The 27,568-nt window shown below is 38.3% G+C and overlaps 1 protein-coding gene across 3 annotated transcripts in view; it reads right to left on the bottom strand.

The window, feature by feature from the left end:
• SNX9 (sorting nexin 9) overlaps nt 1-27,568 on the bottom strand; it is a 98,862-nt gene that overhangs the window by 19,954 nt on the left and 51,340 nt on the right. For 2 of the 3 annotated variants that reach the window (XM_084624693.1, XM_084624695.1), the window contains 9 exons: nt 24,392-24,566; nt 21,571-21,724; nt 16,988-17,072; nt 15,102-15,227; nt 14,583-14,700; nt 11,719-11,849; nt 9,924-10,027; nt 6,371-6,474; nt 3,475-3,552 (listed from right to left, as the gene is read on the bottom strand). In XM_084624693.1, coding sequence (XP_084480819.1) covers nt 3,475-3,552; nt 6,371-6,474; nt 9,924-10,027; nt 11,719-11,849; nt 14,583-14,700; nt 15,102-15,227; nt 16,988-17,072; nt 21,571-21,724; nt 24,392-24,566 — 1,075 coding nt within the window. The remainder of the gene's footprint in view (nt 1-3,474; nt 3,553-6,370; nt 6,475-9,923; nt 10,028-11,718; nt 11,850-14,582; nt 14,701-15,101; nt 15,228-16,987; nt 17,073-21,570; nt 21,725-24,391; nt 24,567-27,568) is intronic. The other variant, XM_084624694.1, reaches the window with a different exon arrangement.

The following is a 27,568-nucleotide window of genomic DNA, read 5'->3' as shown; positions in this document are numbered from 1 at the left end:
CCATTGTAGAGGGAAAGCTGTTTTATTTAAGCCTCCTTTCCTTTACACTGAAGAATGCCACAAGTACTGCAGTGTGGTCCCTGTGCCACGGGAGTACTCTGGAACCGGCTGGTGCATGGCTCAGACAAGGGTCTGTGTTCCTATAGCAGCGATTCCCAAAATAGATCAGACAGCACACAGGATCATGACAGTGTTAAAGGAACACCTGGATGAATGGGTGTATCCAGTGAAAACTTGGAGGGTGTGCTTGCCTCTGCATATGCATGAGGCAGGCTTTGTGCATGTGTATTTGGGCGTGTTAGTGAACTGACAAGATCTCAATTTGCTGTATGATCAGAAAAGGATTCTTATCTAGGGCTCAGTAAAGTAAATTTAGCACATACTCTCTTTAGGATTGGTGCAGCCTCCATGGGCATGGATTTTTGGATGTTTCAGGCTACTGAAGGTAAGATGTTAGAGAGCCTATGTCTACGCGATGGAGGAGTCAGCAGAGCAAGTAGGGAGCATATGTTAAATCCTGTTTCTCATTTTTAGGGGAAATCAGAATTAATGTAGCTCTCTGGATTTGTGGGTACTCAATGGTACACTGGCTTGATAAGCAGGTGGTTACATCAGCAGACTGGTCTCAGCTGGGCTTCAGAGCCAAAGGTCTCTATACCCGCTTGGCAAGAGCAGCATGTTATGGGACATTCCTGTCTCTCTTTCTTGCACTGATCTGTGGACATTTCACATTGCCTAGCATGCCGATAGTCCATTAGGGAAGACTTATCTTAGTACTTGCACCAGGCTCAATTCGAAAATTAACAGTCAGTGGGATTTAGGGTGGATTACATAGCTATGGCCAAGGACCAGGTTGGTCTGGTCAGAAACACTCACAAGGCAGATGTGTCAGAGAGCTGGCAGACATGCACAAATAGATTTGATCAGGAGAACCATGAAACAAGAAGCTGCCAGTCTTTCTGCCTCTTTTGGATCTGTGATGATGGTCAAAGAGAGCAGGAATGATGTCCCTTAACCATGGAGGGAAAAGAGTCCACTTATCTGATAAAGGATCCAGTATGTGGTTGAGCTATCAAAAAGAAAGACCAGGTTTGACAAGAGTTAGCTGCCAGACAGTTGTGGGGTAGGGGGGAAGAATGCAACCAAGCAATTTGCTGGCATCTCTGTAAATGGCTGCAAGGGGAGAGCTCTGAGGATAAACAGGAGTAGGGGACCCAGGAAGGACTGGTGGACTCCAGATGAGGTGTTAAGTCTTCACATACTCATCTATCCTATCATTCCTCTTCACAGGGGGGAGGGTGATGGGATTCAGCACCGGGCTGACTCATGAATTGAGTGGTGGAGGGTTGGGTAAGGGAGCCAATCCTGATTCTTCGGCTATACGGTGTGAAGCCATTTAACCAACTTTGTGGATGGGAGAGGGAGTGTCTCAGCACCCCCTTTAATATTAAAGTTAAAGCAGCAGCCTGCTGCTTTAAATCGATTCATGTGTCTATGTCCTCATTCTTCTGCATGTCCAGTCAATCACAGAATAACAGCATCCAAACCAGTCATCACATGAGATTGCACACTAACAGCAGACAGCTGAATGACTAGTAGTGAAGAAGAGATTTAAAGCAATTTGTGCACTCCACTTGTTCGGTCTTTTTTTTTTTTTTTTTTTGAGAAGTGAATTTTGAAGCGAAGAATCCCATATACTTAATTTAAGGAAAACAGACTGTTGTACCAGGTGTATTAAGTAGTAAAATATATGGGATCAGGACAGAGGATAAACAACTGGAAGGAAGCAGTTTCTCTTAGCAAGACACTAGGGTGCAACCAGGTATGTCTAAGGGAGTAGCAAGGGGAAATATCCCTGCCTACTTCCCAATTACCATGGTCTCTATTTTCCATACCATTCAAAGATGCTGAAAATCAAATGACCGGGTTCCTTCGTAAGGCTGATCTGCAAGTTTGCATCCTAGCTTTTAAAGCCACATTCTTTGTTTTCCCTTTACCCTGGTAAAAGAATGTGTGTTATAATTACCAAAGTAACATTTCAGTCTCTTCCCAAAGATTCATGCTACAGGTTTTGTTTGGCTCCAGCCCGAATTTGTATGCAGGACACTTTACATATTTAAGGTCTACGTCAAGTATGGTACAGAAGAACATAAAAATACAGGACATACACCCACAGCAAAGAACCTAATTTCAAATCACAGGTTAAAATGGAATCAGAGTTAACAGGCAGAGTTTATAGAAGGATACAAAGCAAGGAACTAATTAGTAGTAACCAAGCAGAAAATCCCAGTTGGAATAAGTTACTAAATCAAAGGTCTAAAAAAATTCAGAATGTCTGTAAAATGCCAGTTAATAAAGTGATCTGAAAGAAAAGTAATAGTTTTAAAACTCAGTGAGAACATTCTACAGACCCCAATCTTTACCCCAATCTTTAGGTTCATTTTGGGATGAAATCTGAGAAAGATTCCAATTTTGGTCTGAGAATTTGGGGGGAAGAAGGGGCACACAGGAGAGTGACCCAATGAGGTTCTTCATCATGTTGAAGAATTTTTTCTGCACATTGCTTGCGGAAACACTAGCAGAATTTGAGTGACTATATTTAATGTAGCCAGCAATTCTGCTCCAGTCCTGTGGAAAGAAACGGGGAGTAGAAGCACTGTGCTAATAAATGTGTATTATGAAATACAGATTTGATCTCTGATGCTTCTAAACAGCAAGTTACGTATGTATAATGAACAAGCAAACTGGAAACCTCAAAGTGTGATCATCAGCCTAGTAGAAATGTGCCAAAGTGGAATTTAAGTTTGGCCCAAAATATGGATACTCTATTAGGATAATGCATAAAACACTCCCAACAAAAAGAAGTGCCCACTGATTAGTTTTCATCTTACGCCTCTTTCCCTCCTCCTCACTACAACCCAACATGACAGTCTCCATTTATTAATTGTGTAGATAGGGCTCTTTGGAAAAAAAAAAAAATCGAAGTGTCTCCAAACCAGGTGAACATAATCCAGTTAATTACAAAAAATGGTTTTAAAATGTCACCCTATACTTTTGTGATGGCCGATGTTTTTATATCCACACATTTCTTCTGTAATGTAACACACAAGTATTGGTCATAAAAGACATGCTTCAGTAGATTGTCAGTTAGATCAATGACAATGTTACAAATTAGTATTAGATCAGACTGCCACTGTAAATACCTCAAGTTAAACAAAAATTATTGTAAGATATGTTTGGATCTGAATTCTCATTTGCATTCCTTTTGTAAACATGTCATGCCATTTGAAACTCTAAGATATGGGTACTCAGTCAATACAACTAGATAAGGAAAATGTTACTTATATTGAGATTTAAAAATTAAAAGGTCCCAAAATAATATAACATTTTGACAGCAAAATGTTATATAATAGGACACTTTAGACATAATATTTCTTAAGATGAAAGAACAGTGCAAATGAATATATAAAGTACCTTGGTAACCACTGGTGCCGAAAACCAGTGCCAGACTCTGTAAGGCTTTTCCTATCTTCTGATATTCCTTAGGTAATGCTGAAGAAAAAAAAAAAGTAAAAACGTAAATACTGTTTTACACTTTCACTGAATTATACAGCATTTCTGGTACAAAACAGCTATTCAATATTAAACATTTATTTTTGGGGAAAATGTTCTAGAAGTCCACCATAAGTCATATGTATGTATTACCTTTTATGAATCTTTAATTAAAAAGATAAAATACTGTCTTAATTTAGTCCTTCTATAGTTAGCTCAAAGAGATGCAATAGTATTCGTACAAAGGGTAGTATTGCACATCCATACCTGAATAATTGGCCATTCCAAACTCATGAAGATAAAAACCTTATTTCACTTATTTCAAAATATAACTGTGTGTAAGTACATATTTTAAAAATCACACACCAAATAAGGATCTGTCTCTGTGTATACAACCTATGTATCTGTTTCCATGTATATAATGAACATGACATATTGTGCATGTGTATGTCTATATCTCTCTCAATATCATATACAGATTACACACACACACACACACACACACACACCACTCCTATTCCCCTCCCACCCACCCCCCACTTTTCTAAGAACACTTTGCCATTGCATCTTGAGGAAAGAACTGAAAAGGTCACCATATGTGTCCATACTTGCTTATCTAAAGCAACAAATGTGTTTAAAAAGCTTGATTCAGGTGAAATGTCCCCTACCATGGAAACTTAAAAGCATTCCTTCATTTCTTCTGTGAAGAAACCAGAATATTTTGTGTTTAAATGAACCCCAAAACTGGGGAGAGCATCACCTTATTCTAAATTCATATTCATACAACCTATACAAATGCATTCCAGGAGTACAGAGAGATTTTTTTCTTAAGTGAGCCTTTTAAAAATAAATTTGTTTCAGTGATATATCCTTGACCTGGAGTTAGTAACATGAAGACACAACCTTTTATACTAAGAAATTGTATTAGCTGCAATGTTAAAGGTCTTCATAATATTCTTAAAAAAAAAAGAAAAGAAAAAAGAACCCTCTTAAAAAGATAGCTATCAAGGTTTCAAAATTTAATACTTAAAGTAGGAACTAACAACACTGCATACAATTATAAGGCTAACAAAATGCACTTGTATGTGTATTATACAATTTGGTGTTCTATTATGCCTACACAGCCATGCATGCACAAATTATTTCTTCACAATGAGGTTAGAATTGCTGTGGTTTATGGCTGAATTTTTAAAATTATAAACAGCATGCATAATTCATATACTATAGACTCAAAGGCCTGATGTAATCTCTGAAATGAAAATAATTTTTTGCTTGTATGAGCTGTCCATTATAGAAAGAGTCAGAAGTTGAGATATGTTTGCTTTTTCATTTTTGTTTTTAAATTTGTATTTGGAGAAGTGTATTGTGTGGATAAAAGAGGAACTAAGTAGTTTTCAATTGCTCTGACATTTTAGTGTTCAGACCAAGGTAAATGCCTTTTTACACCATATAGTGGGTCTCTCTATTAGTATCCTTAGAATACCTTCGTTAGTAGAATTCTTGCTAAGAATTATTTGATGCATCACGTTTTAATTTTTATTTCTTGGGACTGGCATTTCCTATGCATTGTGTACCATTCACAGTACTATCCCTCCGTATGCCCCATTAATCCAACACTCCATCCTCAATTTTCTTCAGTGTGCCAAGGCATTGCCATTCAGTTTTGAGACCTATGCAATCCCCAGCAATGGCAGTGTGAATTTATGACAAAGTGGCCACTCCAACAAAGAAAATTTGTATTTCCAATATTTCCTTCTACCACCATGGGTCATTTAAAATGTGTTATGAAAGTGAATATATAAAAAAGAAGGACTAAAGGGATAGCCAAGAACTTTTGGATAAGCTGGATTCAGATATCTAGGGATCCCTGAAATTCCAACTCCTGTGGCACTCCAACCCTGCAAGAATGGAGCTGCACTGCACTCAAGCAAAAAGAGGAGACGGGGACTGCTAAAACAACAAAAGAACAAGGCATGGAGACAGAACCAGAACTTCTGTTCCATGCCTTGTCTCCTCTTCCATCCAAGATACTGAAGGAGGAGAAAAAAAAAAGGCAGCGGTTTGTGTGTTTTAGTTTATGCAATTCCTGAATTCTATAGATATTAAGTTTCTTCTTCAGTGCAACTGGTGGGGATATAATGGACACTTTGTTAACCGGAATTTCACTGCAATGGTAAAATATTAACTATATTCCACTACTGTTGTAATAATTTCTGTTCATAAATATTAAAACATTTTCTCAGCTGGCCACTTATTAGTTTATTATTATATTGTTTTATATTGCAGTAACAATAGACCAGGACTCCATTGTATTAGGTCCCTGCCCCATATTTTTGTAGTAAACAAGGAATCCAAAGTAGTTGTCTTTTGGGTATAATAAGATTAACTTTAGTAATAAGCATTTTGGAGCTTTAAAATAATAGTTTTTATCTGTAAATAATCATGTTAAGATGTAGTTATTGTTGAGAGCATATATTAATAATTTAGGGTAAAATACAATACAGAGATCTTGCAATTATGTCCAAACCAAGTGTTATAAACTCAGGAAATTTAGTTAAGGTGTAGTAACATTGGGGTGGGGAAAGGAGGGGAAAAGGGAAAGAACATAATGTGCTTTTAAGGTGCTATCTTTTTTAGCATTGTATGCCTTACTAGTAATTTTCAGTGTATGGTTTCATCATAACCTAGGATGTTCTCAAATTCAGTAGACTTAAATACATTTCAAATTTAAATAATAAATACACAAATATATCTAAATAGCAATAAAAAAGCAAGGCAGAGAGGACTTAAACTTGTAAAGTTTCCAAGTGACACTTACGTCCAGTACAACGCTTCCAGTGTTCTTGTCCCACTGTTAGCAACTCTTTAACTCCATCATCCATGGATTTGGTGAATCTGCCTACTGCATCACATTTCTGTTCTCTGTGGAATAACGGTAATCCCATTACAGACAGATACAGAGTTGTTCCAATTTGCTACAATTGGCATTTAAACTGATGCAATGGACTTTTGAACAACTACATGACTATTATAAATAATAACTTTTACAACGCCCAAGAGTATGTTAAGCATCTCACAGAACTAGTAAAAGAGTGGGGTGAAATCCTGGCCCCACAAAGTCAATGGCCATTTTGCCACTGACTTCAGTGGGGCCAGAATTTCACTCCAGGTCCTTTGCCTGATGCTTCGTTATACTTTCCATCCTTTAAAAGGAGTCTGCTACTGAATTATCATTCTTGCTCTGGATCCTTATGAATAAGACAAGGTTTACATAGCTAATCCAAAACATTATCCTTTATGGCAGTCTCGCATATAAAGGATATATGATCATTGCTGTTTTGTATTTTAAATTTTGTGAAGAAAATGCACCCCCAGTGCACTAGCTATACATTTTTTAAAAATTTAAATGTGAAGAATTAAAACAATGGAAGTCTGATTTCTTAAAATGATGGTACACACAAAAACAGCAGCTATATCCGATACTCACACAGACCAGTCTACAAGGAGTGAATCTGATATGCAAATCAGCGTCAAAACTAGACTACCTCTTCAGGGAGAATACAAATATAGTCTCAACCTGAAGATGACTAAATGATTTAGGATAAAGAGCTGCTGATATCTCATGGAAGAAATGCAAATATTTTGTGCTCAAAAACAATCTGCCTGGATTCCAATTTATGTATTTCTCTTTCATTTTACTAAGGATATCTGCATTAAAATATCCATACTTATTTGTATAGCACTGTACACACAGGAATGTGCTGAGCAATTAACAGAGTAGCTCTATAAATGTCCTAACATTTTCATTAAAATTTTTCGCAACTATACCATGTTTTATCTAGTGCCCATGAGACCATTATGATGTAATTATTATCATCTCTATTTTAGACAGAGCAAGAGGTTAAGTGACTTGGTCAAAATCACAGACTGGGTCATTGGAAGAGCTGAGACTAGACCTCAAAAGGTTCCTAGATCCCAGCTTTGGGCTTAGTTTACTAGACGTTTCTCCCTGAAATGTCAATTCTTTGTTTGCAATATCCCAACTTGTAACTGGGGAAGTTTCTGTGTCTTTAAAACAGGAAAAACAATGAAACAGCATAACTCTTAAAAAGCCTAGATCCTATTTTCATGCAAAGTCCCAAACACTGAAGAATGCGATAACAAAAAATAAGGCCCGCATTCCAAAAAAAAAAAAGTTACCCTGTTTATGTGCTACCCAATTAATTATAATAGGACTACATATGAGAATAGGTATAGAAGTAATTGTTTCAAGAATTAGGCCACATGTTTTTAGGATCCTCAGTGAAAGGTGATCTAAATGATTTGACCACTTAATGGGAAGACTGACTTACAATATAATAGTGAAAATAAAATATGCAGAAATGAAGTGTCAATACTTTTTCCTTGGACAGGAGACTAAACCAATAGAGAAGGATATATATTTACATCCCTATGGACTCTACTGAAAAAAATGTTGAAATTAGGATAACTATAAAGTGAGATTTAACCCATATGCCATGAGTGTGTGATCTGACTCCCTTCCAGGAAATAAATGTTCAGAAGACTTAAGTCTTGTCTAAACACAAAAGTTGTACTGATTTAATTTACAAATAAGTAAGTATAGGTTTAAGTTATAAGTGCAAGCCCCTTATGTGGACAATTAAGTTGGTTTACGAGTACTTTAGATTGAATTAGTTTAAAATAGATGCCTTGTTGATTGGCAGATTTTCTACCACGGTGTCTGTTGAGAGAGATTAATAGGGCAGAATGGTTGAGAAAAGAATGGCTAATGAAAAATCAGAGTGGTAAGCCCCAGAATAAATACATTTTTTGTTAAGTATTTTTGAAGTTGCCCTATAACCACCTGCTTTCTTCTATTAAAGGAGATAATTCACAGAAATATTATGAATTAAGGCATACAAACCTACTATTTTTTATTCCCATTATTAAAAGATATATTATGAATGGCATGTACATAGATTGAGACTTGCACTTCAAACAAAAACAAATAATAAGCTTCCTAACTTAGAGGCCCTAACACCTTACAACCTCATCATTTCTCTTTCCTGACAGATGAGAAATGTTATGCCTCTTGATAATATTTTTAGAAACCAATTCTCCTGGAGCTTTATCATCACATCATTCTCTCATGCACACACGAAATCTATTTAGTACCAAGGGTTTTTGTACCACATTGATACCATAGTATTTAAGCACATAATTAAGGGTGAGGATTAACAACTGATTTTGAAATGGAAGAGACCTAGAAGTCCATTTCTGTGCTAGGGCAAGACCGTTTCCTTGAATATAGATGGAGTAATAGCTATGTACCACAATGACGTTGCTTTACCCACAAAATACTCAGCATAGGCCTCATATATTTCTAAGTGTAGGTACAGTATGATATTGCTATTATAAACACTTTTCATTTCGTCACATCAGCTCATCCACAAACATTTAATGTTTTCACAGATGTACAGACATTATGGAAATCCATGTAAACACCCATGTTCTACAGTAGATGGGGGGGTGGGGAGATGGGAAGCAAATCATACATATCTCCTCATTTGTCTTTCTAAAACAAGATTATGGGAATTAAAGACAGGAACTGCAAAGCAAATCCAATTTATCACCCTAAGGTTAGCTAAGAGAAGTCTGTGTGTGCGCGCGCACATTCCTTTACACTTCTATAGAATTTGCCCAATTTTTTATATAACTTTTTTAAAAAGTTTTTAAAAGTCTGATAATTTAAGTCACTCTTCCCTCATTTGTAATAGATTTCTGCTGGTCCCTCCCATCAGAATGCGTTGCTGAATGAATTAAACATTATCTTTTTCATTTTATGCACAGGATTGTGTGTCTTGTTTGACAGGACTGTCTACCTCACATTAAATTTTTTTGGATACATTTAGTTGCTTTGGAATGATTCAGAACTGCCACAATAAAGAACAAAACAGACCATTTAACTGCCATGCTGGCAGGCTTCTGCACCAATATCCTGCCAGTGCTCATCAACTCCGATTCAAGTTAGTTGCAAAAAAGTCCTTTTAGGATCTGCCTTCAATCTGGTCTTCGATCCTGCATGTGCAGATCTCTGTGCAATATCCTTTTATCGTGTCAGAGTTCTAACACATTTGGAAAGGTCTCCACCAAATCTTAAATTAAGATCACTTTATAAGAAAGCTACCATTTTTCAGTTTCACCTCAGTGACCTACTGCCAGAAGCCCTTTGATGCCACCAGTATGTGTACTCATGCAAGCTTAAATTTTTGTTATATGGATAGTTCTGTAGTTTTCCATCAGGAGATAACATTTTGTAATATGACTGCTGACATGTAGTATCAGTGCAAGAGAAGGGAGTGCCACCTTACATTTCTATCATGTCCAAGTCAGGAGCTTCTGGTTCCATAGTTGAAAAGATCATTACTCCCACAATCTCATCTTTTTCTGCCTTCCTCTTCCCAGTTTTCCATTCCTTGGAAAAAGAACAATGGGACAATGCATACTGTGCAGTGTGATCATCACTGTTTACCCATAGTAGAGTAACATATATCCTAAGCAATGAATGCAACTTCAATGGGAGTTTTGCCAATTCTTCTATAGGGACAGAATTGCAATTTTTTAAAAAATGCATTTAATTTTCTATATCATAGCACTAAGTTGAAAATGTGAATTATACATTGTGCAATACATAAGTATATACACAACACAAACTACTTTTCAAATAACCGAATTACAAAAGAAAAATTATGCACATATCTAAATTCTTACATTTTAAAAATTATACTCCACTTATACACACACACAGCAATGTGTGATATCTTTGGATTGTCATCATCCAATTGGTTAAAGGACCGAGTAACTTAATTTTTTTACTATAATTTTCCCAGCTGGTCATATTTGTTTAAATAAAAGCAGCAGCAGGAGACAGAGATTTGACAACTGCCACTGTAAAATGCTTAGTTGGAATTATTTTTTTAAATCCTAGATATGTTGCAGCATCAGTTCTCTGTATTTCATGTCACTAGTCATAAGAATGCCAATAGCCAGCCACACAGGTTTTAGCAACAGAAACTGCTGACAAGCTAGAAGGACAACTGCATGACCCTATCTTAGCTAACAGAACAGTTTCTGGATACATGTACACTCTACACATGCACTCCATTTTGCCTTTATTGCTCATGAATACTTTAAATTAAAAAAAAATTCTTCTTTAAAAAAGGGTGCCAGTTATGTAGGCCTAGCAGTCAACATATAACCAGATTGGTACTAGTTCTGGAGCTTAGCAAATGGGCTACCCTCAAGAGAAAAAGAAACAAAATGAGAAGGAACAAGGAAACTGAAGAAGCAAGCTTATGTTCTATGTATATTTGGTCCAACCTCAGTGCAGGGGGCTGGACTAGATGACCTCTGAAGCTCCGTTCTAGCCTTACATTTCTATGATTCTATCATCATGCCACAGATTTGCCTGATCTTGTTACCATCAGGGTCAACCCCTTTTTCTATCTTTTTTAATGCAGTACTACAACCATATACCTCTAAGCTCTGCTGCAAAATGAATGGTTTCTGGCAGCAGAACAGTACAGATCACTAGGACCGCACTGACTGATGAGTCAACCAACAATAATGGAGTTCAGCAGAGTCAGATCTGATCAAGTCCAATAGTCACAGAAATCTTTGGAAGGGCACATTAGTTTATTTTGTTAAAGAAAGCAAAAATTCCCTTGGGTTGTCTTTTTTTCACCCATTTTTAGATAACTGCTACTATTAGAGTTTTGCTCATTCTATTTTTCTCTTCCAGAAATATCACTAACTGGAGATACAATGTGTGAGAGGAGTGAAGGGGGAGGGAGAATTAGAAATGGTTATTCTGCTAATTCTGAAAAAAATCTACCTTAGAATACCTATCTATTAGGACAGATGGCAATAAAATTTCCTTAGGCAAACCTATTCCTCTTCTAAGCAATGAACCAAGTCTACCAAACACATGGCAATTTACAGCTTGTCTATTGCCCACTGGGGGGCAGACAGAAATCAAAACATTCATTATCTATCTGTAGGCTACAAAATTTAACATCACTCTCCTGTACAAAGTGAGCTCATCAGTCCAAATCCCTTTCTTTCATCTCTCTTTTCTGACTGTAACAAGGCTGAATTTTTTCCTACCTTCTCATCCCGGAAATTGAGGAACTGCTGAAAAACTTCGCTTTCTGAAACAACCGGATGACGACACATCCTGGTCATCCAACCCTGCAGCCTCTCCATGCGCATTTTGATAAATTCTTCTTCAAAGCGCCCTGCAATATACTGAATAATAACTACTACATTTCTGCTTTAGCAGCATCCACACATATCTTTAAAATAAAAACAGGCTCTTTTCACCTAAATTTGGTGGATTGTGAAACAGCTACCTTTATGTAATTTCTGTAGCTTGGAGAATTAGAACTGTAGAGTAATAGGCATCAGCTGTTGGTGAGTAGGATTGTTATTTTTAAATAATGGCCAAGACACATTTTAGAGAGTTCTCTTGTTTTGTCTGATTTTGAAACAGAAAAGGATAATGGCACGTCATTTGTATGTTTTCCAGAGAACATAGCTAATTAGTTGACCCAAGACACAGAATTGACAGGCGTGCTCAAATTGCAGGCCTTTGATTAATGCAATCTATTCAGTTCTTCAGTCAAGAAGATAACAGAAACAGATATGAATTTCTGAAGAAAGTGTAGAAACAAGATAGAGTAGCATTTATTTGTTAAATATGGTAATATGTCATGTTTATAATGCTTTTGAAAGGTCCAACATCCATCAAGTTCATACATGGAAGGCAGTTGCACAAAAGACAACACCCACCAACACCACCATATAAATACCTTTTCACTTCTTCAAAATGTATAAATATTGTATCCACCAACATACCAAGATGTTTTCCCCCACAAACTAGAAAAGATGAAGCTCAAAGAATAGCAAAGTTTGGCATTTATGAAGTGCCAGCTCTTTGTAACTACAGAGATATTTAGCACATATCATTGAAACTATTACATTTTAAAAGTAGGTAATTGATGAAACGCTATTTCTAGAGAGTAATTTCTGCCATTGTGTATTGATAATTACCTTTGTTTTGTTAAAATTAAAAAGACAATATCATTTTATAGTTAAAATTGGAAAAAACAAACCTCATTCATTTGATGAGTCCAACATAGTACACAATAGTATACATTTGAAAAGGTTAAGGCATTGTTACAGCATACTAACCGCTCTGATCCACATAGCAATGTAGATAACAGTCCTTGAAGGAGTACACTTTTAAAAAAATATATACATAAACTTGACATAGGTGCATGGCAGCAGCTTAAAACCCCCACAGAAAACTCAAGTGGTGAGATACAAACACAGAGCGGAGCATGATAGACATGCACAGAGCTATTGAAAACAATAGGAAACTACATCCACACTTAATGGCATCTAGTCAATTAACAGAATAATTTAAGACTGAAAGATGAGACAACATATTCCATAACTATAACTTGCTTTATCATCCAGCTGCACTAAAGCTGCAGTAGCGTCTGAGTCAGTGTACGGAGACACGAATGGTAACCTATTTGGAACCTTTGCAAATCATATCCATAATCCATAGCAACCAGCAAAAACAGAATTCCTGTTCTAGTTCTTGTCTAAACAAAAGTAATAGTTAGCTGGCACAGTAGCAGGCTTTCCAAAGACTAGTGTCTAGAATAGCTTTTTTTCTGTCCAGCCGTCCTCTGAAAGAAGCCTCCTGAGCATGCTGAAAGATATTTACCATTTTAAAAGAAAGTTTTATTTAAGCTAATTTCTAAAGGAAATAAATACCCTTTTCTTGGCACAAATCGAGAAAATCACCCTTGCTCACAGAATACCAAAGACAAAAGGTTAACTGAGATGCCAGATTCTCTTTTGAGTCTTTTATGATCCGATTACAATGAAAGCTAGACACACATCAGGTCTTCTGGGTTCTTTTTAGTTCATGTGCACGTGTTTAAATAAAAATACTGGTGCAATTCTAAGCATAAGGCTAGCTAAGCAAAAACAAAATCACTTCCTCACTTTTCAATTTCCTCGGCATTTATCCCAGCATTTGCATCAATGCTCAACTTTCTTCACACACTGAGAGGCTGTTGCATTTTCAGAGGTACAGAGAGCCACATGGTTGGCTGCATGCCTGCGTGTGTGTGTGAAAGTCTCACCAGAAAAAAGAGGAAGCAGCAGCATTAATTAAATATAAACAGAAATTACATGTTTTCTTCCAGCACAGGTCTCCACTTTCCACTAAATGCACAAATCACTGCACTTGTTAACAAATACATTCCTGGTTAATGTGCCACAGAATTCTACCAAAAGGCACAGATTCTGAGATTACACATGACTATGATGACTGAGCTGCTGAGATCACTGAGGGTCCAATCCAATATCCATTGAAATCAAGGCTCCCATTGATTTCAAAAGGGTTCGTGTCAAGCCGTTATTGTTTAGTAGCACTAATCAGGGCAGAGGGTTAAATAAATAGAAAACACTTTTCATGTGACCTTTTTTGGCAAGTGTGAAATTAAACTATTAAAAACCCCATATGTAACATTTTACTTATGAACAGAAAAGCAACAGCATACCCTCTGTCTGAGGGTCCTGCCTCTCCCCCGCACCAATTTTCACTTTTATTATTTTTCTCTTTCCAACTGAAAGGCCCGTGTCATGATAATGGTCTCTCTGAATCATGGCACTCCCAAAACTGTCCACGGGGTTGTTTCAGAACGATGACACCTTCTCCACTACCAAGACTGAGCACACTCCTCCGTAGTGCTTAGTTGTCCAGCCAGTGGCAAAAGGATCAAATCTGAGTTTTGAACAGATCTTGACATATGCCATGAGTTAGACTATCATCAAGCCACCATCACCAAAAGAAGAATTATTCTGAACACTTTTCAAAACCATTGATAAATAAGGAGAAGGTCACTATCAGGTGAGATTTTTTTCTTTGAGTTCACAGCTGGAATATTTACCTGTGACTTGCTTGTCAGGAAGAGACGGGATTGGAATGGCAAATCCAAATTTAACCAGAAGACGCTCATATAACCAATCAAAGTGTTTATATCTGTGGTTGACAGATCGATTAGTGTTCTGTGGAACAGGCAAAAGAAAATTCTGACTTTTGATGGATCTTTTAAAAAACTGAAGTAAAGTCACAACAAATGGTTAATGTGATTAACTAGCTCAAGTAAAGCTTTAGCACAAAGTCTCAAAATAGTTACTATTTAAATACAGGTTTCAGAGGGGTCGCCATATTAGTCTGTATCAGCAAAAACAATGAGGAGTCCTTGTGGCACCTTAGAGACTAACAAATTTATTTGGGCATAAGCTTTCGTGGGCTAAAACCCATAGCACAGTTACCAATTGGGAAAAAGTAACTTTGCCTTAAACTATCTGCTATTATTTACTGTCATAGTTCCCCATCTCCCCACACTCCCCATCTTCCCAACTTTACACACAGAATGGAAGTCCAGTGTCACACACACACTTACAGTACATGTTAGCTGATATTCAATGTAGCTCTTCAAGCCATACATTTTGGAACCTTTTTTGGGATCTGCCACCACACAGTCAAACGTAGAGGTAGGATAAACCCACATAGGACCATAATCTCCAACCTGCAAATAGTTTCAAAAATATTAATTTTATAAATGTAAACAGACCATCCTTAACAAGAAAACAATTAAAACGTGTGTTGGACATTCTAAGCATCCAGGGACTATACTGATATTTGAGGGTGCTCAGCAGCTTGCAGGAGGCATTCAGGGCTATTCGAAGCATGGCCCTTAGACTCTTGCAGAGTCCACTACCTCTCATTTATAAATCTAATCAGAGGTACATAATGTAACTGAAATGTCTTTTAGAAATATTGTTTAAAATTTTGAATAGCATAAGGTGTTTTTCTTGTAGCAAACAATGTACCTGCATTAGAATAGCTGATAATGAACAAAGGCTACAACTGGAAGATGTTGCCCTTGATGACTTTTCACCAGAAACTCCCAACTCTCTCCACTGAGTAATTTGCAGGTCTTTTGATCTTCTAAACCATTATGTAAGTATTCCCACTGTATCTGATGGCAATAGTTGCACGAGTGAGGGTTTGCAGACTGGGCTTTATGTTACCTATATGTTAGACCCATTTACATATTGCACAACCAAGCAGAATACATTGTAAGCAGCATTACCGGGGGGGGGGGGGGGGGAGGAGACTGATCTAAGTTACGTGAATAATGTAGCTGAAGTCGACATACTTAGATCGACTTACCATGGTATCTTCACCGCGGTGAGTCGACTGCTGCCGCTCCCCCGTCGACTCTGCCTGTGTCTCTTGCGGCGCTGGAGTACAGGAGTCGACGGGAGAGCGCTTGGGGATCAATTTATTGCATCTAGACTAGATGCAATAAATCGATCCCCGCCCACCGATCCAGCAGGTAGTGAAGAAATACCCTCATTCTCACCAGGGTAGACTCTCCTCAGCCTACCCCCAGCACTCAGCTCACTCAGAGTCCTACCACCACCCCTCACATCGGCATGGGGACAGAGGATATTAAAAGGGGGGGGAGGACCTCAGCCCATAATGTCTCCCCCATCCCATCTGTACAAGGCCCATCAGCAAAATCCCATGTCTTAATTCTGGGAACTTTTCCTTTTATTTAACCTTTTAACTGCCCTGGAAACTAGGTGTAAACTGCAGTAAACTAACATGCCTACCAAGTACTACCACGAATTAACAAATCCTATTCCTAATTAACCTAGTTGTCCCTCCACAATGCTGTGAGGAAGGCGAAAAACTCCCAAGGCATATACCATTTTGGTCTCTTCGGGGAGAAAAAATTCCTTCCTGATCCCAGAACAGGTGATCAGTCAGACCTGCAGCATCCTCAAAACACATCTCCAAAGCTATCAGTAAGGGGTCAAAGGATGGGCTGCAGGAACAGAGTAAGAAGAGGCTCCACATGGCCCAGGCTAGGGTTTAAATTAATGAAAGTGGAGGGCGAGAAACCAATCAGCACCCTTCCTCCCTTCAGATGGCCAATGAATGGCTAGATACTCTGGAGGGGAAGGGACAACCTCTGCATCCTATTAGTGGGTGCTCTTCTCCCCATTTAGCTGGGGCTGTCCCAATCACCAATGGCCCCATCAAGTTTCCCACCTGTTGAGGCAGGTGGGTGGCATTGGAGATTCTCAACCCTTGGCAGGATCATGCCCTAACTGCACAGTCACCCCAAATAAAATAATATACATAAAAAACAGTGTCTGCAGTACACGAGGCATTAGGTTCTAAGCTTTTATTTATATTAGTGTCCCTCAGTAGTCCCTCTTTTAGCCTCAACATGTCTTAAAAATAATTCAGATGAGGAAAAAAAAAAAAACTTACAATTATGGGAATTTTCTCTTTGGGTTTTACTAGCTGCTTTGCCAACAGATACTGTTCCATTCCAGGTTTTGCAAATCCAGGGAATCTAATCAAAGAAATAAAGTGACTGAATTTCTTTTTCATAATCCCTTCTTTGACAGGTTCACAATTTCCTGCCATGTTTTTAAAAACTCATTATTCCTGATGAGCTAAGGAGAGGTGATAGCCTAATTAAACTAAATGAAATCTGTGCTAATCACAGATTGCTCTGATGGCTAATTATTCACTGGAAAAAAAACCCAGTAAAGCTTCAGCTATTGAGTAATCATCTTTATTCATGAAAGTACAGGATACTAAGCTTGTTTCTGATTGGCTGAACTGCACAATAGGTCTGGTACTCAAAGCCAATCAGAATAAGTATGACAGTGGAATAATTAGCAGCAACTGCCATTCTATTACATCATCACTCATCAGCCAAAATGATTTGAATTCACATCAGTTTCATCTGATAAACAGTAATAACGATTTACTATGAACGACAATGTTATAATTTTATCTAGTAGTTCTGGACATGACATAAGTGTGACACTCATGTTTTATCCACTAACCAGAATTAATAAGTGAAGCTATTGTGCCCTCAAATCAAAGTTTACATTACAAAAACTAACCAGAGGAGTCCAATTTCCTCAGTCTTTTCAATGAAAAGACTGGACCAAAAACAGCTAGCCCCTTGAAGTGCTGCTAAGCAGCTGCTGTTTGCATGGAGCAACAACACGGATGAAGTGTGATTTAAATTAGTTTGCAATGCCCCTAAAATAGGGGGCTTTGTTGGTGGTGATGCTGGATTTTTAAATAAGTTGTAGTATACAACAGTGAAATAATATCATTGTAAAAGGTTACAGAGTAGCAGCCGTGTTAGTCTGTATCCGCAAAAAGAAAAGGAGGACTTGGGGCACCTTAGAGTCTAACCAATTTATTTGAGCATAAGCTTTCGTGAGCTACACTGCTCACTTCATCAGATGCATCCTTATGCTCAAATAAATTGGTTAGTCTCTAAGGTGCCCCAAGTCCTCCTTTTCTTTTATCATTGTAAAAGAACACTGTCACAGGACAGGACCAAAAGTACCTCCTGCTTTGAAAAGCCATTGTGTCTGTATTACCTAGTCAGTTTCCCAAAAACGCATGGCTTGTACTACTAGCTACATAGCAGGGGCCATTATCCTGCATCCGTTTTCTATTCCACTGACATTCAACTGTAACTACGTAACAGCTACTCAAAACCAGTGATAGACGCTTATCCACTTATACCTATTTATTATTCCGGGGGTAATACTCTATTTGATCTTAGGTGAGATTTCATCCTGTTTTAAAATGTGGACTAACTTTAAATGGGTAAGGTAAATAAAATTAGACTTCCTGTAATAACAGGCCCAATTCTCCAACACACATTCATGCAAGTATTCATTCATTAAAGTCAGTAAAACTACTTGCTTGAGCAAGGATTATTCACATGAAGGATTGTAGATTTAAGCTCAGTATTTTCAAAAAGGTACAAATCCAACGAATCAAAACAGTTATTCAACATAAACTATCCCTCTTGCAGTACAGTGACAAAGGCCCCAATCCTACCAATGTTTATACATGTGCATAGCTTTATGCACATGAGCAGGCTCACTGAAACCAATGGGACTTCTCATATGAGGAACGTTAATTTTGTATTTGCCAGATTGGGACCTTTGTCATTGATTGCAGAAGTCTTATGCTCAATCTGATTTACTTTAAATAACCATTCTGGTTATAGCTATAAGGAATAATGGATAAATATAATAAAGATAAACGTGACCAAATCTCAGTCCAAAAAGAATGAAGTGACAAGTGAAGGAACTGTGTCTGAAAGCGAGACACTGCACTTACATTACTTAAAAAAACACCGTAAAAAACTCTCTATTCTAACTTATCTATTATGAACATGTAAAGAAAATCAAGAGCTAGCAAGAGACAATTATTCTTTTTCTATTAGAGAATGATGCTGCCATTTGGTCAAACTGCCTTATAAAGTTTTGGTTATTAGCCTAAAAGTTAAAGGAAGCTAGTCTTATTTAGATTCAAAACCAAATTAAAAAAGGAGAGTATCACAGATGTGCAGTGCTCATTGCTAAAGTGAATGACTCTCAAATACGCATGATAGCGTAGACCCAAACAGAGATATGGAAATGATGAGTAACTTTGTATTAAAAAAAGACCTTTCAAAGGGATGAGAACATTAAAACATACTATTAATTTACATTTAAAAATATATACTATTCAAGCATTTTGCATTTTCCCTGGACCTTTTTTTTTGTTAATTACATTATGAAAGATCTTTGGAAAGCTTAAAAAGAAACATAAAAAAAAAAAAAATCAATCAGGCTTCAGACTAGTTAAGTACTGACTTGCAGAGCAATGCAGCAGAACCACACAAGTTTGGACTGGAGAGTCTTTTCCCATGTACATCAATGGGTATTAAAAAGTTAAGTAATAATTAGTTTGAATATGTTCCTACATTTTTAAAATTTAGTATTTCTTTGAGGATCAGGAGACAGTTTTTTTTATTAAAACAACAACGCACTCAAGCCTCTGCATTACACAAGAGTTATAAGAGCTTTGTTGTTGCCGCTGTTCCCAAGGAAATGACATCAGGATGCTGAGAACAAAATAAAATGTTTTAAACTAATAAGTTAAAAAAATCCCTTGTGACACAGAAAATAGGTTAAAGGATAATGCAACATCCATTTCTACATTAACAGGAGTGATAACTGAAAGCTAAGTGGCCACAATTCTACAAGTGTCTTTTTTGCCTCTTCCCCAGCACCATGTAGGGTGTCTACACTGTAATGAAATCCTAAGGTTCGAACTCAGGCTCAAGCCTAACCCCCCTTCAGTCTACATACAAATCATGCTGACCTTAGGGTGACTAGATAGCAAGTGTGAAAAATTGGGATGGGGCGGGAGGTAATAAGTCCCTATATAAGAAAAAGCCCTGAATATCGGGAATGTCCCTATAAAAATTGGGACATCTGGTCACCCTAGGCCCAGGAACCAACAGGGTTTCTAACCCTTGGTTTACATTGCAGTGTTGACACATCCTTAGACTTTAAAACCTGTAATGTGTTTATATCTTTCAAAAGTTTTAAAATTAAGATATTTAAAGACTGTTTAAAAAATTGAGATCTGTGCAAACTTAGACTAGATTTTCTTTTTCCTCCCACATTTAAACCACAAAGGCACAGCTGAAAGGGGTTATTAAATTATGACACGATGCCAGGCTAAATTCTGCTCCCAGTTATTCTGGTATCAATTTGGCACATCTCCACTGGAGTTAACAGAGTTGCACCAATTACTGATATATTCCAGTGACTCCACTGGAGTTAAAGCAGTGCCAATTTGGCATAACTGGGAACAAAATCTGGCTCACTCTATTGAAGGCTGCAGGGCTGAACCCCAATAGTTTCTGTTAAGCATGGATGGGGAGGGGAAAAGATCTATCAAAAGAAGGCGGAGAAGGGAATTCTGTGCTCTTGAAAAGAAATTCAGGGAGTTGTACAGTGTAATTGATTGTACTTGATTTCACATCTTAAACAGAAAAAACTAAGAGGGGGATCGCAAGGCTCAGAAGATTATGGGGTAATACGGCCTTTCAGGTCTAGGTTGTTAAAGCTGGCCCCTATATCAGCAACAACTGATGGCCATGCAGCAGACAGCATCAAGAATGAGTTTCTAGTTTCACTCTGGTTCCTAATGAACCAGTTCTGCAATATCGCCACAACTGGAACCCTTGCTGAGTTGGCAGTTGTCACAGCAGTTGCAAAGACTGTACTACCTCTATCCCTGGTGGTAGTCTTTTCAGATCAGAGTTGGAGTGCAATAAGACGACACTCTGGAGCACCAGGCACAGTCCATCCTGTTCCGTGGATAAGAGACCTCACCTACCAAGATCACTAAATACACAACTAAATGCCACTAAATTAAAAGACTTCGGGTATGTCTACATTACAAGCACTATACTAGCACAGCTGTGACACTGCAGCTACACCACTGTAGCATTTGTAGTGCAGACACTTGCTGTAGTGATGCAAAGGGTATTTCCATCACTGTGGTAAATTCATCCCCTCAAGAGGCAGTAGCTTAGTTGATGGAAGAATTCTTCTGTCAACCCAGCTTATCTATGTCCCTTAGGGGTCACACCCCTGAACAACAGAGTTAGGTCAACCAAAGTTTTAGGGGTAGACTAGGCCTTAAGTTTAGAAAGGCAATAAGTATCCTGGAAACTCATGAGTTAATTGGCTACAAACAACACACCAGACACACATGCCTATGTCATGTGTTGTCAGGTAGCCTCTATCTTTCTCTACATGCTCCTGCTGTGAAATGATAATGCTGAATTTGTGACATCTCCACATCAACCCCTTACACTGCACATTTAAGTGGAAGGACAAAATGAATCATGTGCAGGGGGGCGGAGAGGAGAATTCCTATTCAAATAAACTTTTACAATTTTAACTCTGCCCCCATATTTAATTTCTTCTAATCTCAAACATTGTTTTTCCCAGTTTGCTGATCATTACTTGTTAAGTGGTAATTTCATGGCAGCTGCACGAGTATTTCCACGCTGTGGGCCCCCAGCCTCAGAAGACTCACTCTCCTTATAGCCAAGGTAAGATGGTGCCGTTGATTTTGGGTCATCCCAGTCATCATCCCAATCGTCGTCATCAGCAGCTGCTGAAGGAGCAGGAGAAGGGTAAAGAGATAGGAAAAAAGGTATTACTAATTTTGCTGAGCCAAAGACTGCTCTCCCCCGCCACAATATTCCAACGAAAAATCAAAGAACTAATTCAGCCCAATGTTTTTTGTCTCCTCATTTAAAATGTATCCCCAAAAACCTAGACATCCAAATAAAACAGTACAAATCTATTAAATAGATTGCCTTAATGCACCAATATTTTCTTTAATTGGGCACTTAATTGACACTTTCCCAGTTAATATGTCCCAAATATAAATCTCTCTCTTCACACAGACTTCCAGTGTTAAAAAGACTAGAAAGTTATTTGAAATACTGGCTGCAATGCTTTAAAATAGAGGGCTTATATTACTGACCATGCCTTGGCAGAAACAGGAACACACAGATTTAAAGTTTTATGTTGCCCACAAAGATCCAGCTATGTGAGCTGAACAACATGTCTAAGATTCTGTTCTTAACACTCATGGCTCTCACCTGCTAATTTTTCATGCAGTTCTGAAAGGGTGCACTGATGTAGATCATTGCCATTTTATAGGAAGTATTTTAGGAGTCCACCACTTTTCTCCATAGAATTAGAATCATAGGACTGGAAAGGACCTTGATGCATCATCTTAGCTAGTCCCCTGCACTAAGGCAGGACTAAGTATTATCTATTCTAGACCATACCTGACATGTGTTTGTCTAATCTGTTCTTAACAACCTCCAATTACAGATATTCCACAACCTCCCTTGGTAATTTGTTCCAGTGCTTAACTACCATACAGTTAAGAAGTTCTTCCTAATATCTAACCTAAATCTCCCTTGCTGCAACTGAAGCCTCATTGCTTCTTGTCCTCCTATCCTCAGTGGGCAAAGAGGACAAGTTATCATCCTTCTCTTTATAACAACCTTTTTACATACTTGAAGACTTATCACATGCCCCCCTCAGTCCTCTCTTCTCCAGACTACACACACTCATTTTTTCAATCTTTTCTTGTAGTTCATGCTTTCTAGACTTTTACTCGTTTTTGCTGCTCTCCTCTAGAGATTCTCCCATTTGTCCACATCATTCCAAAACTGTGGTGCCCACAACTGGACACAGTACTCCAGTTGAGACCTTAGGGTTGAGTAGAGTGGAAGAATGACTTCTTGGGTCTTGCTTACAACACTCCTGCTAATACATCCCAGAATGATGTTCACTTTTTTTTGCAACAGTATTACATTGACTCCTCATATTTAGTTTGTGATCCACTATAACCCCCAGATCTTTTTCTCCAGTCCTCCTTCCTAGACAGTCATTTCCCATTTTGTATATGGGATAGTGATTATTCCTTCTTACGTGTAGTACTGTGCTTTTGTCCTTATTGAATTTCATCTTTATTTCAGACCATTTCTCCAGTTTGTCCAGATCATTTTGAATGATCATTTTGAATTTTAATCCTATCCTCCAAAGCACTTGCAACCCCTCCCAACTTGGTATCGTCCACAAACTTTAAGTGTACTCTCCATGCCATTATCCAAATAATGTATGAAGATATTTAATAGAACTGAAGCCAGGACAGATCCCTGCGGAGATCCGCCTCCCCCCATATGCCCTTCCAGCTGAACTGTGAACCATTGACGACTACTCTCGGAGTAAAGTTTTCCAACCAGTTGTGCACCCACCTGAGAGAATGTTCCTCTAGGCTACATTTACCAGTTTGCTTATGAGGTGGTCATGTGAGACAGTACCAAAACCCTTACTATGGTCAAGATACGTCATATCTACTGCTTCTCCCCATTCACAAGGCTTTTTACCCTGTCAAAGAATGATATTAGGTTGGTTTGACGTGATTTGTTCTGGACGAATCCATGTTGATGTGTTATCACCTTTTCTTCTTCTAGATGCTTACAAATGGATTGTTTTATTTGCTCCATTATCTTTACAGGTACCGAAATTAAGATGACTGGTCTATAATTCCCTGTGTTGTCCTTATTCCCATTTTATAGATGGGTACTATATTTTCCCCTTTTCCAGTTCTCCGGGATCTCTCCTGCCCTCCACGAGTTCTCAATATAATCACTAATGACTCAGAAATCTCTTCAGCCAGTTCCTTAAGTATTCTAGGATGTATTTCATCAGACTCTGCCAACTTAAAGACACCTAACTAACTTGTTCTTTTCCTATTTTAGCCTCAGACCCTACCTCATTTACACTGATGTTCATTATGTTAGTGAGTATCAGATAGGTAGCCAAGTTAGTCTGTATCCGCAAAAACAACGAGGAGTCCAGTGGCACTATAAAGACTAACATTTATTTGGGCATGAGCTTTCATGGGTAAAAAAACCCCACTTCTTCAGATGCATGGAGTGAAAATTTTTCACTCCATGCATCTACTATGTTATGTTGTTGTTATGTTAGTGGTCCCATCACTGCTAACCTTTCTGGTGGAAACAGAAAAAACGGTATTTAACACTTTGGTCATTGCAACATTTTCTGCAATTGTCTTTCCCTCATCATTGAGTAATGTGCCTACCCTTTCCTACCATGTGAATGGTTTGCTATGTTTATAAACTTTTCATGGTATAGAAAAGGGACACTACTGTACAGGTGATCCTCATTTATACCAACATTCTGGTCCAGATTATTTAGAGACTGAACAAATCATTCATGGGAGCATTTAGCTGACCTGGGCCTTGATAGGCCTGTGGGTGCCCAAATTGTGCTGCACCCTCCCAGTTGTTTGAAGTGGTATTTTTCTGCCCCGCTGCACTTTCAGGTTTGGTTGCCCAGCCATCACCAGAATTCGCATTGTCCACATTTCCAGATTTCCAGTGTGACCAGGGGTCATGGGCACTGTTGACCTACAACATATAAATAAAAAAGAAAAAAAATTTTAAAAAGCTGCTGAAGAAACACAAGGGGAAATGTATCCTAAATCTTCATCACTGGAGAGAGCAAAATTCCTTAAATTAAAAAAAAAGGACTACAAGTTTTCTGTGTTCAGCACTTGGCAATGACTTCGTAACCCAACCAAGGCAAATCTCAAATGCTCATATACTACAGGTCTGAGGACCATATAAATATCTGGATGGATTATGATTAACTTTCTACTGATAGTGACATTGGGACATCACTGAAAACAGTATTGCTTTAATCACTTAAAGCTAAGTCAATAAATTATCGGTTCTAACAATTTTCTAAAGCACTTTTATCCACAGCAGTTATTTGCAGTTGCCCTGAAAGTATGTGCAGATCAAAGAAAAATCCAAGTCTTGACATCTTTATGTGAAGTTTTATTCCATCAACTCCTGTATGGGTGTTTGCTACCTTTCTTTCACTAAACCAATGATCAAATATTTAAAAGCTGAACAATACAAATTTTCCTCTGCGATTTGTACTTTAATAAAATAGGTAAATGTTTACTTGTGTGCAAAGAAGAGCACTCTACCAGAGATATTACATTTAAAGGGCAAAACACAACCTGACAGTCATGTTTATTTTCTGACAAAGAGAAAAACAAGACAATTCAGAATTAGTCCGGAGATTCTTGCATTTTGCATAGACTCTGCAAAGCAGTGAATGCAACACTTCTGTCACACAGTAGCATCCCAACTGGGCAATCCCGAGCAATGAATTTCTATCACACTACAATACTGACTACCTACAGCAGTCTACCCTAGCAAATGGTGTAAGATTTCATTAAGATCTTACAAAACACTGTCAACTTCTTCCTGGCCACCCACCCCTACTGCAGAGTTTTTCACATGATCATAACTTTATATTTAAACACTCATACACACTTTTCTCTCCCCACCCAACCCCTTTTTTTTCCCAGCTGAAGTCTTCCATGCTTGGTCACAGCTTAAAAATAAGTTTCTTCTTGTGCAAAGGTCTGAGCAAAATCTGCTTCACTGTTTCAGTTATGAGAAGTTGAAATATTTTATCTCAAGCATGGAAAGAATACAAAAGACTATTTTTTGTCCACAAATATATATCAGAACAGCTGAACTTTAGAATTTGAAACTTTTCAGACATCTAATCCCGAGGATTTATGTGCAGGCCACTTTGGATGGGGATTCTGGAAAGATTTTTAAAACTTGTATGAGGCTCTCATTCATCACAACTTCACTAGTTAGCCTGGTACTTTTTCAATAGCTGCACTGGTAGGGTGTGGGGGGAGGGGAATCACAGCTTGTCTGAGGATGGGATGAATGCATATGTAGGGGGATGTTAATTGTTTAAATTCTCCTCAAAGTGCAGCCATACTGGACCATTAAGGAGGGATAACTGAAAATGACTGATGGTATACCATGGGAAATATATCCTCCCCCCGTCTTCATTTGGCAGTTTTAAGTCTATATTCATCCATGACTATTTCAATGATATGTGCTTATCTGGGTCTTTGATAGGGGAAAAAAGATTTGTGTAGTTACAGCTGAACAGAAAATTGATAGAAACTTAATTATTTTAAAGTTTTAATCCTCAAATCTCATGCATGGAGGAAATGCAGCCTGCAGCCATGGAGTCCTTTTAGACTGCTCAATGTTACTGGATGCCAAAATAGCCATGTTAATAAAACTGCTCACTTTCAAGATTGCACCCCATCCTATCCAACACAGAGCTGGCAATGGTGGTGATCCACACATTCATGACATGCCAACTCCATTAACTGCAACTCATACATATGAACAAAGCCACACACCGTAAAGCTCCAGCTGACACAAAATGCAGTAGCCAGTCTACTTAGCAGCACAGATGGCTGTGAACACCTCAACCCAGTGCTCTGAGCTCTGCACTGGCTCCATCAATTAATGCACATAGTCTAGTTAAAGAGCTCTGCTTTGATATTCAAACCCTCCATGAGAACTGTGAATAGTTATAGTACCTAGGATATCACCTCTTCCCCTCAACCAGCACCTCCCAGAACACCTAACATCCACCAGAACAAAGAAACAGTCTATCAACACAGGGAGGCTTACAAGTGCAGGAGATTGAAAGGAATTGGACCTAGACTGTGGAACTCATTCCCACAAAAGCCAAGAATGACCATGGACCTCACCACTTTCAGGACTGAATGTAGAACTCAGTTATTGGCTTTAGCTTTCCCTAAAAATTTCTTCACATACACTGTCTACACTAGGGAACCATTGCAATACTTGGGAGGTTCTCAGAACCTCCGAGGATGGGGGCCATGTAAGTACCTACTTTACAGAGAGAGGCACACACATTTAAATAAAATTTCTGCAAATGTTGGATGGTGAAACCAGACCTCAAATCAGTAGGGATCAATTTGCATACAATGTAACCAGCTAAGAATCTATCGGGGGGGGGGGAGGGGAATGTGCCTCTTAGGAGGACTAGATACTTGCCTTTGAGCCAGAAAAAGTGAAATCTATTTACCTCCATGCCAGGCCAGCATCATGCAGAGAGCTGGATCTGGGGCTCTTCTGAGGTTATAAGCTTTTTCTCGCCTGTCAAGGTTCCTTCCCCACTCTGAACTCTAGGATACAGATGTGGGGACCTGCATGAAAAACCCCCTAAGCTTATTTTTACCAGCTTAGGTTAAAACTTCCCCAAGGTACAAACTATTTTACCTTTTGCCCATGGACTTTATTGCTGCCACACTAAGCATCTAACAAATAAATATAACAGGGAAAGAGCCCACTTGGAAACGTCTTTGCCCCCAAAATCCCCCCAAGCCCTACACACCCTATCCTGGGGAAGGCTTGATAAAAAGCCTCACCAATTTGCATAGGTGAACACAGACCCAAACCCTTGGATCTTAAGAACAATGAAAAAGCAATCAGATTCTTAAAAGAAGAAGAAGAAAAAGTAAAAGAATCACCTCTGTAAAATCAGGATG

Source organism: Lepidochelys olivacea, assembly GCF_965140295.1.
Source record: "Lepidochelys olivacea isolate rLepOli2 genome assembly, chromosome: 3".
Lineage (NCBI taxonomy): Eukaryota > Metazoa > Chordata > Testudines > Cheloniidae > Lepidochelys > Lepidochelys olivacea.
Note: the sequence above shows the minus strand (reverse complement) of the source record. Positions and strands in the feature narration are given on the sequence as shown.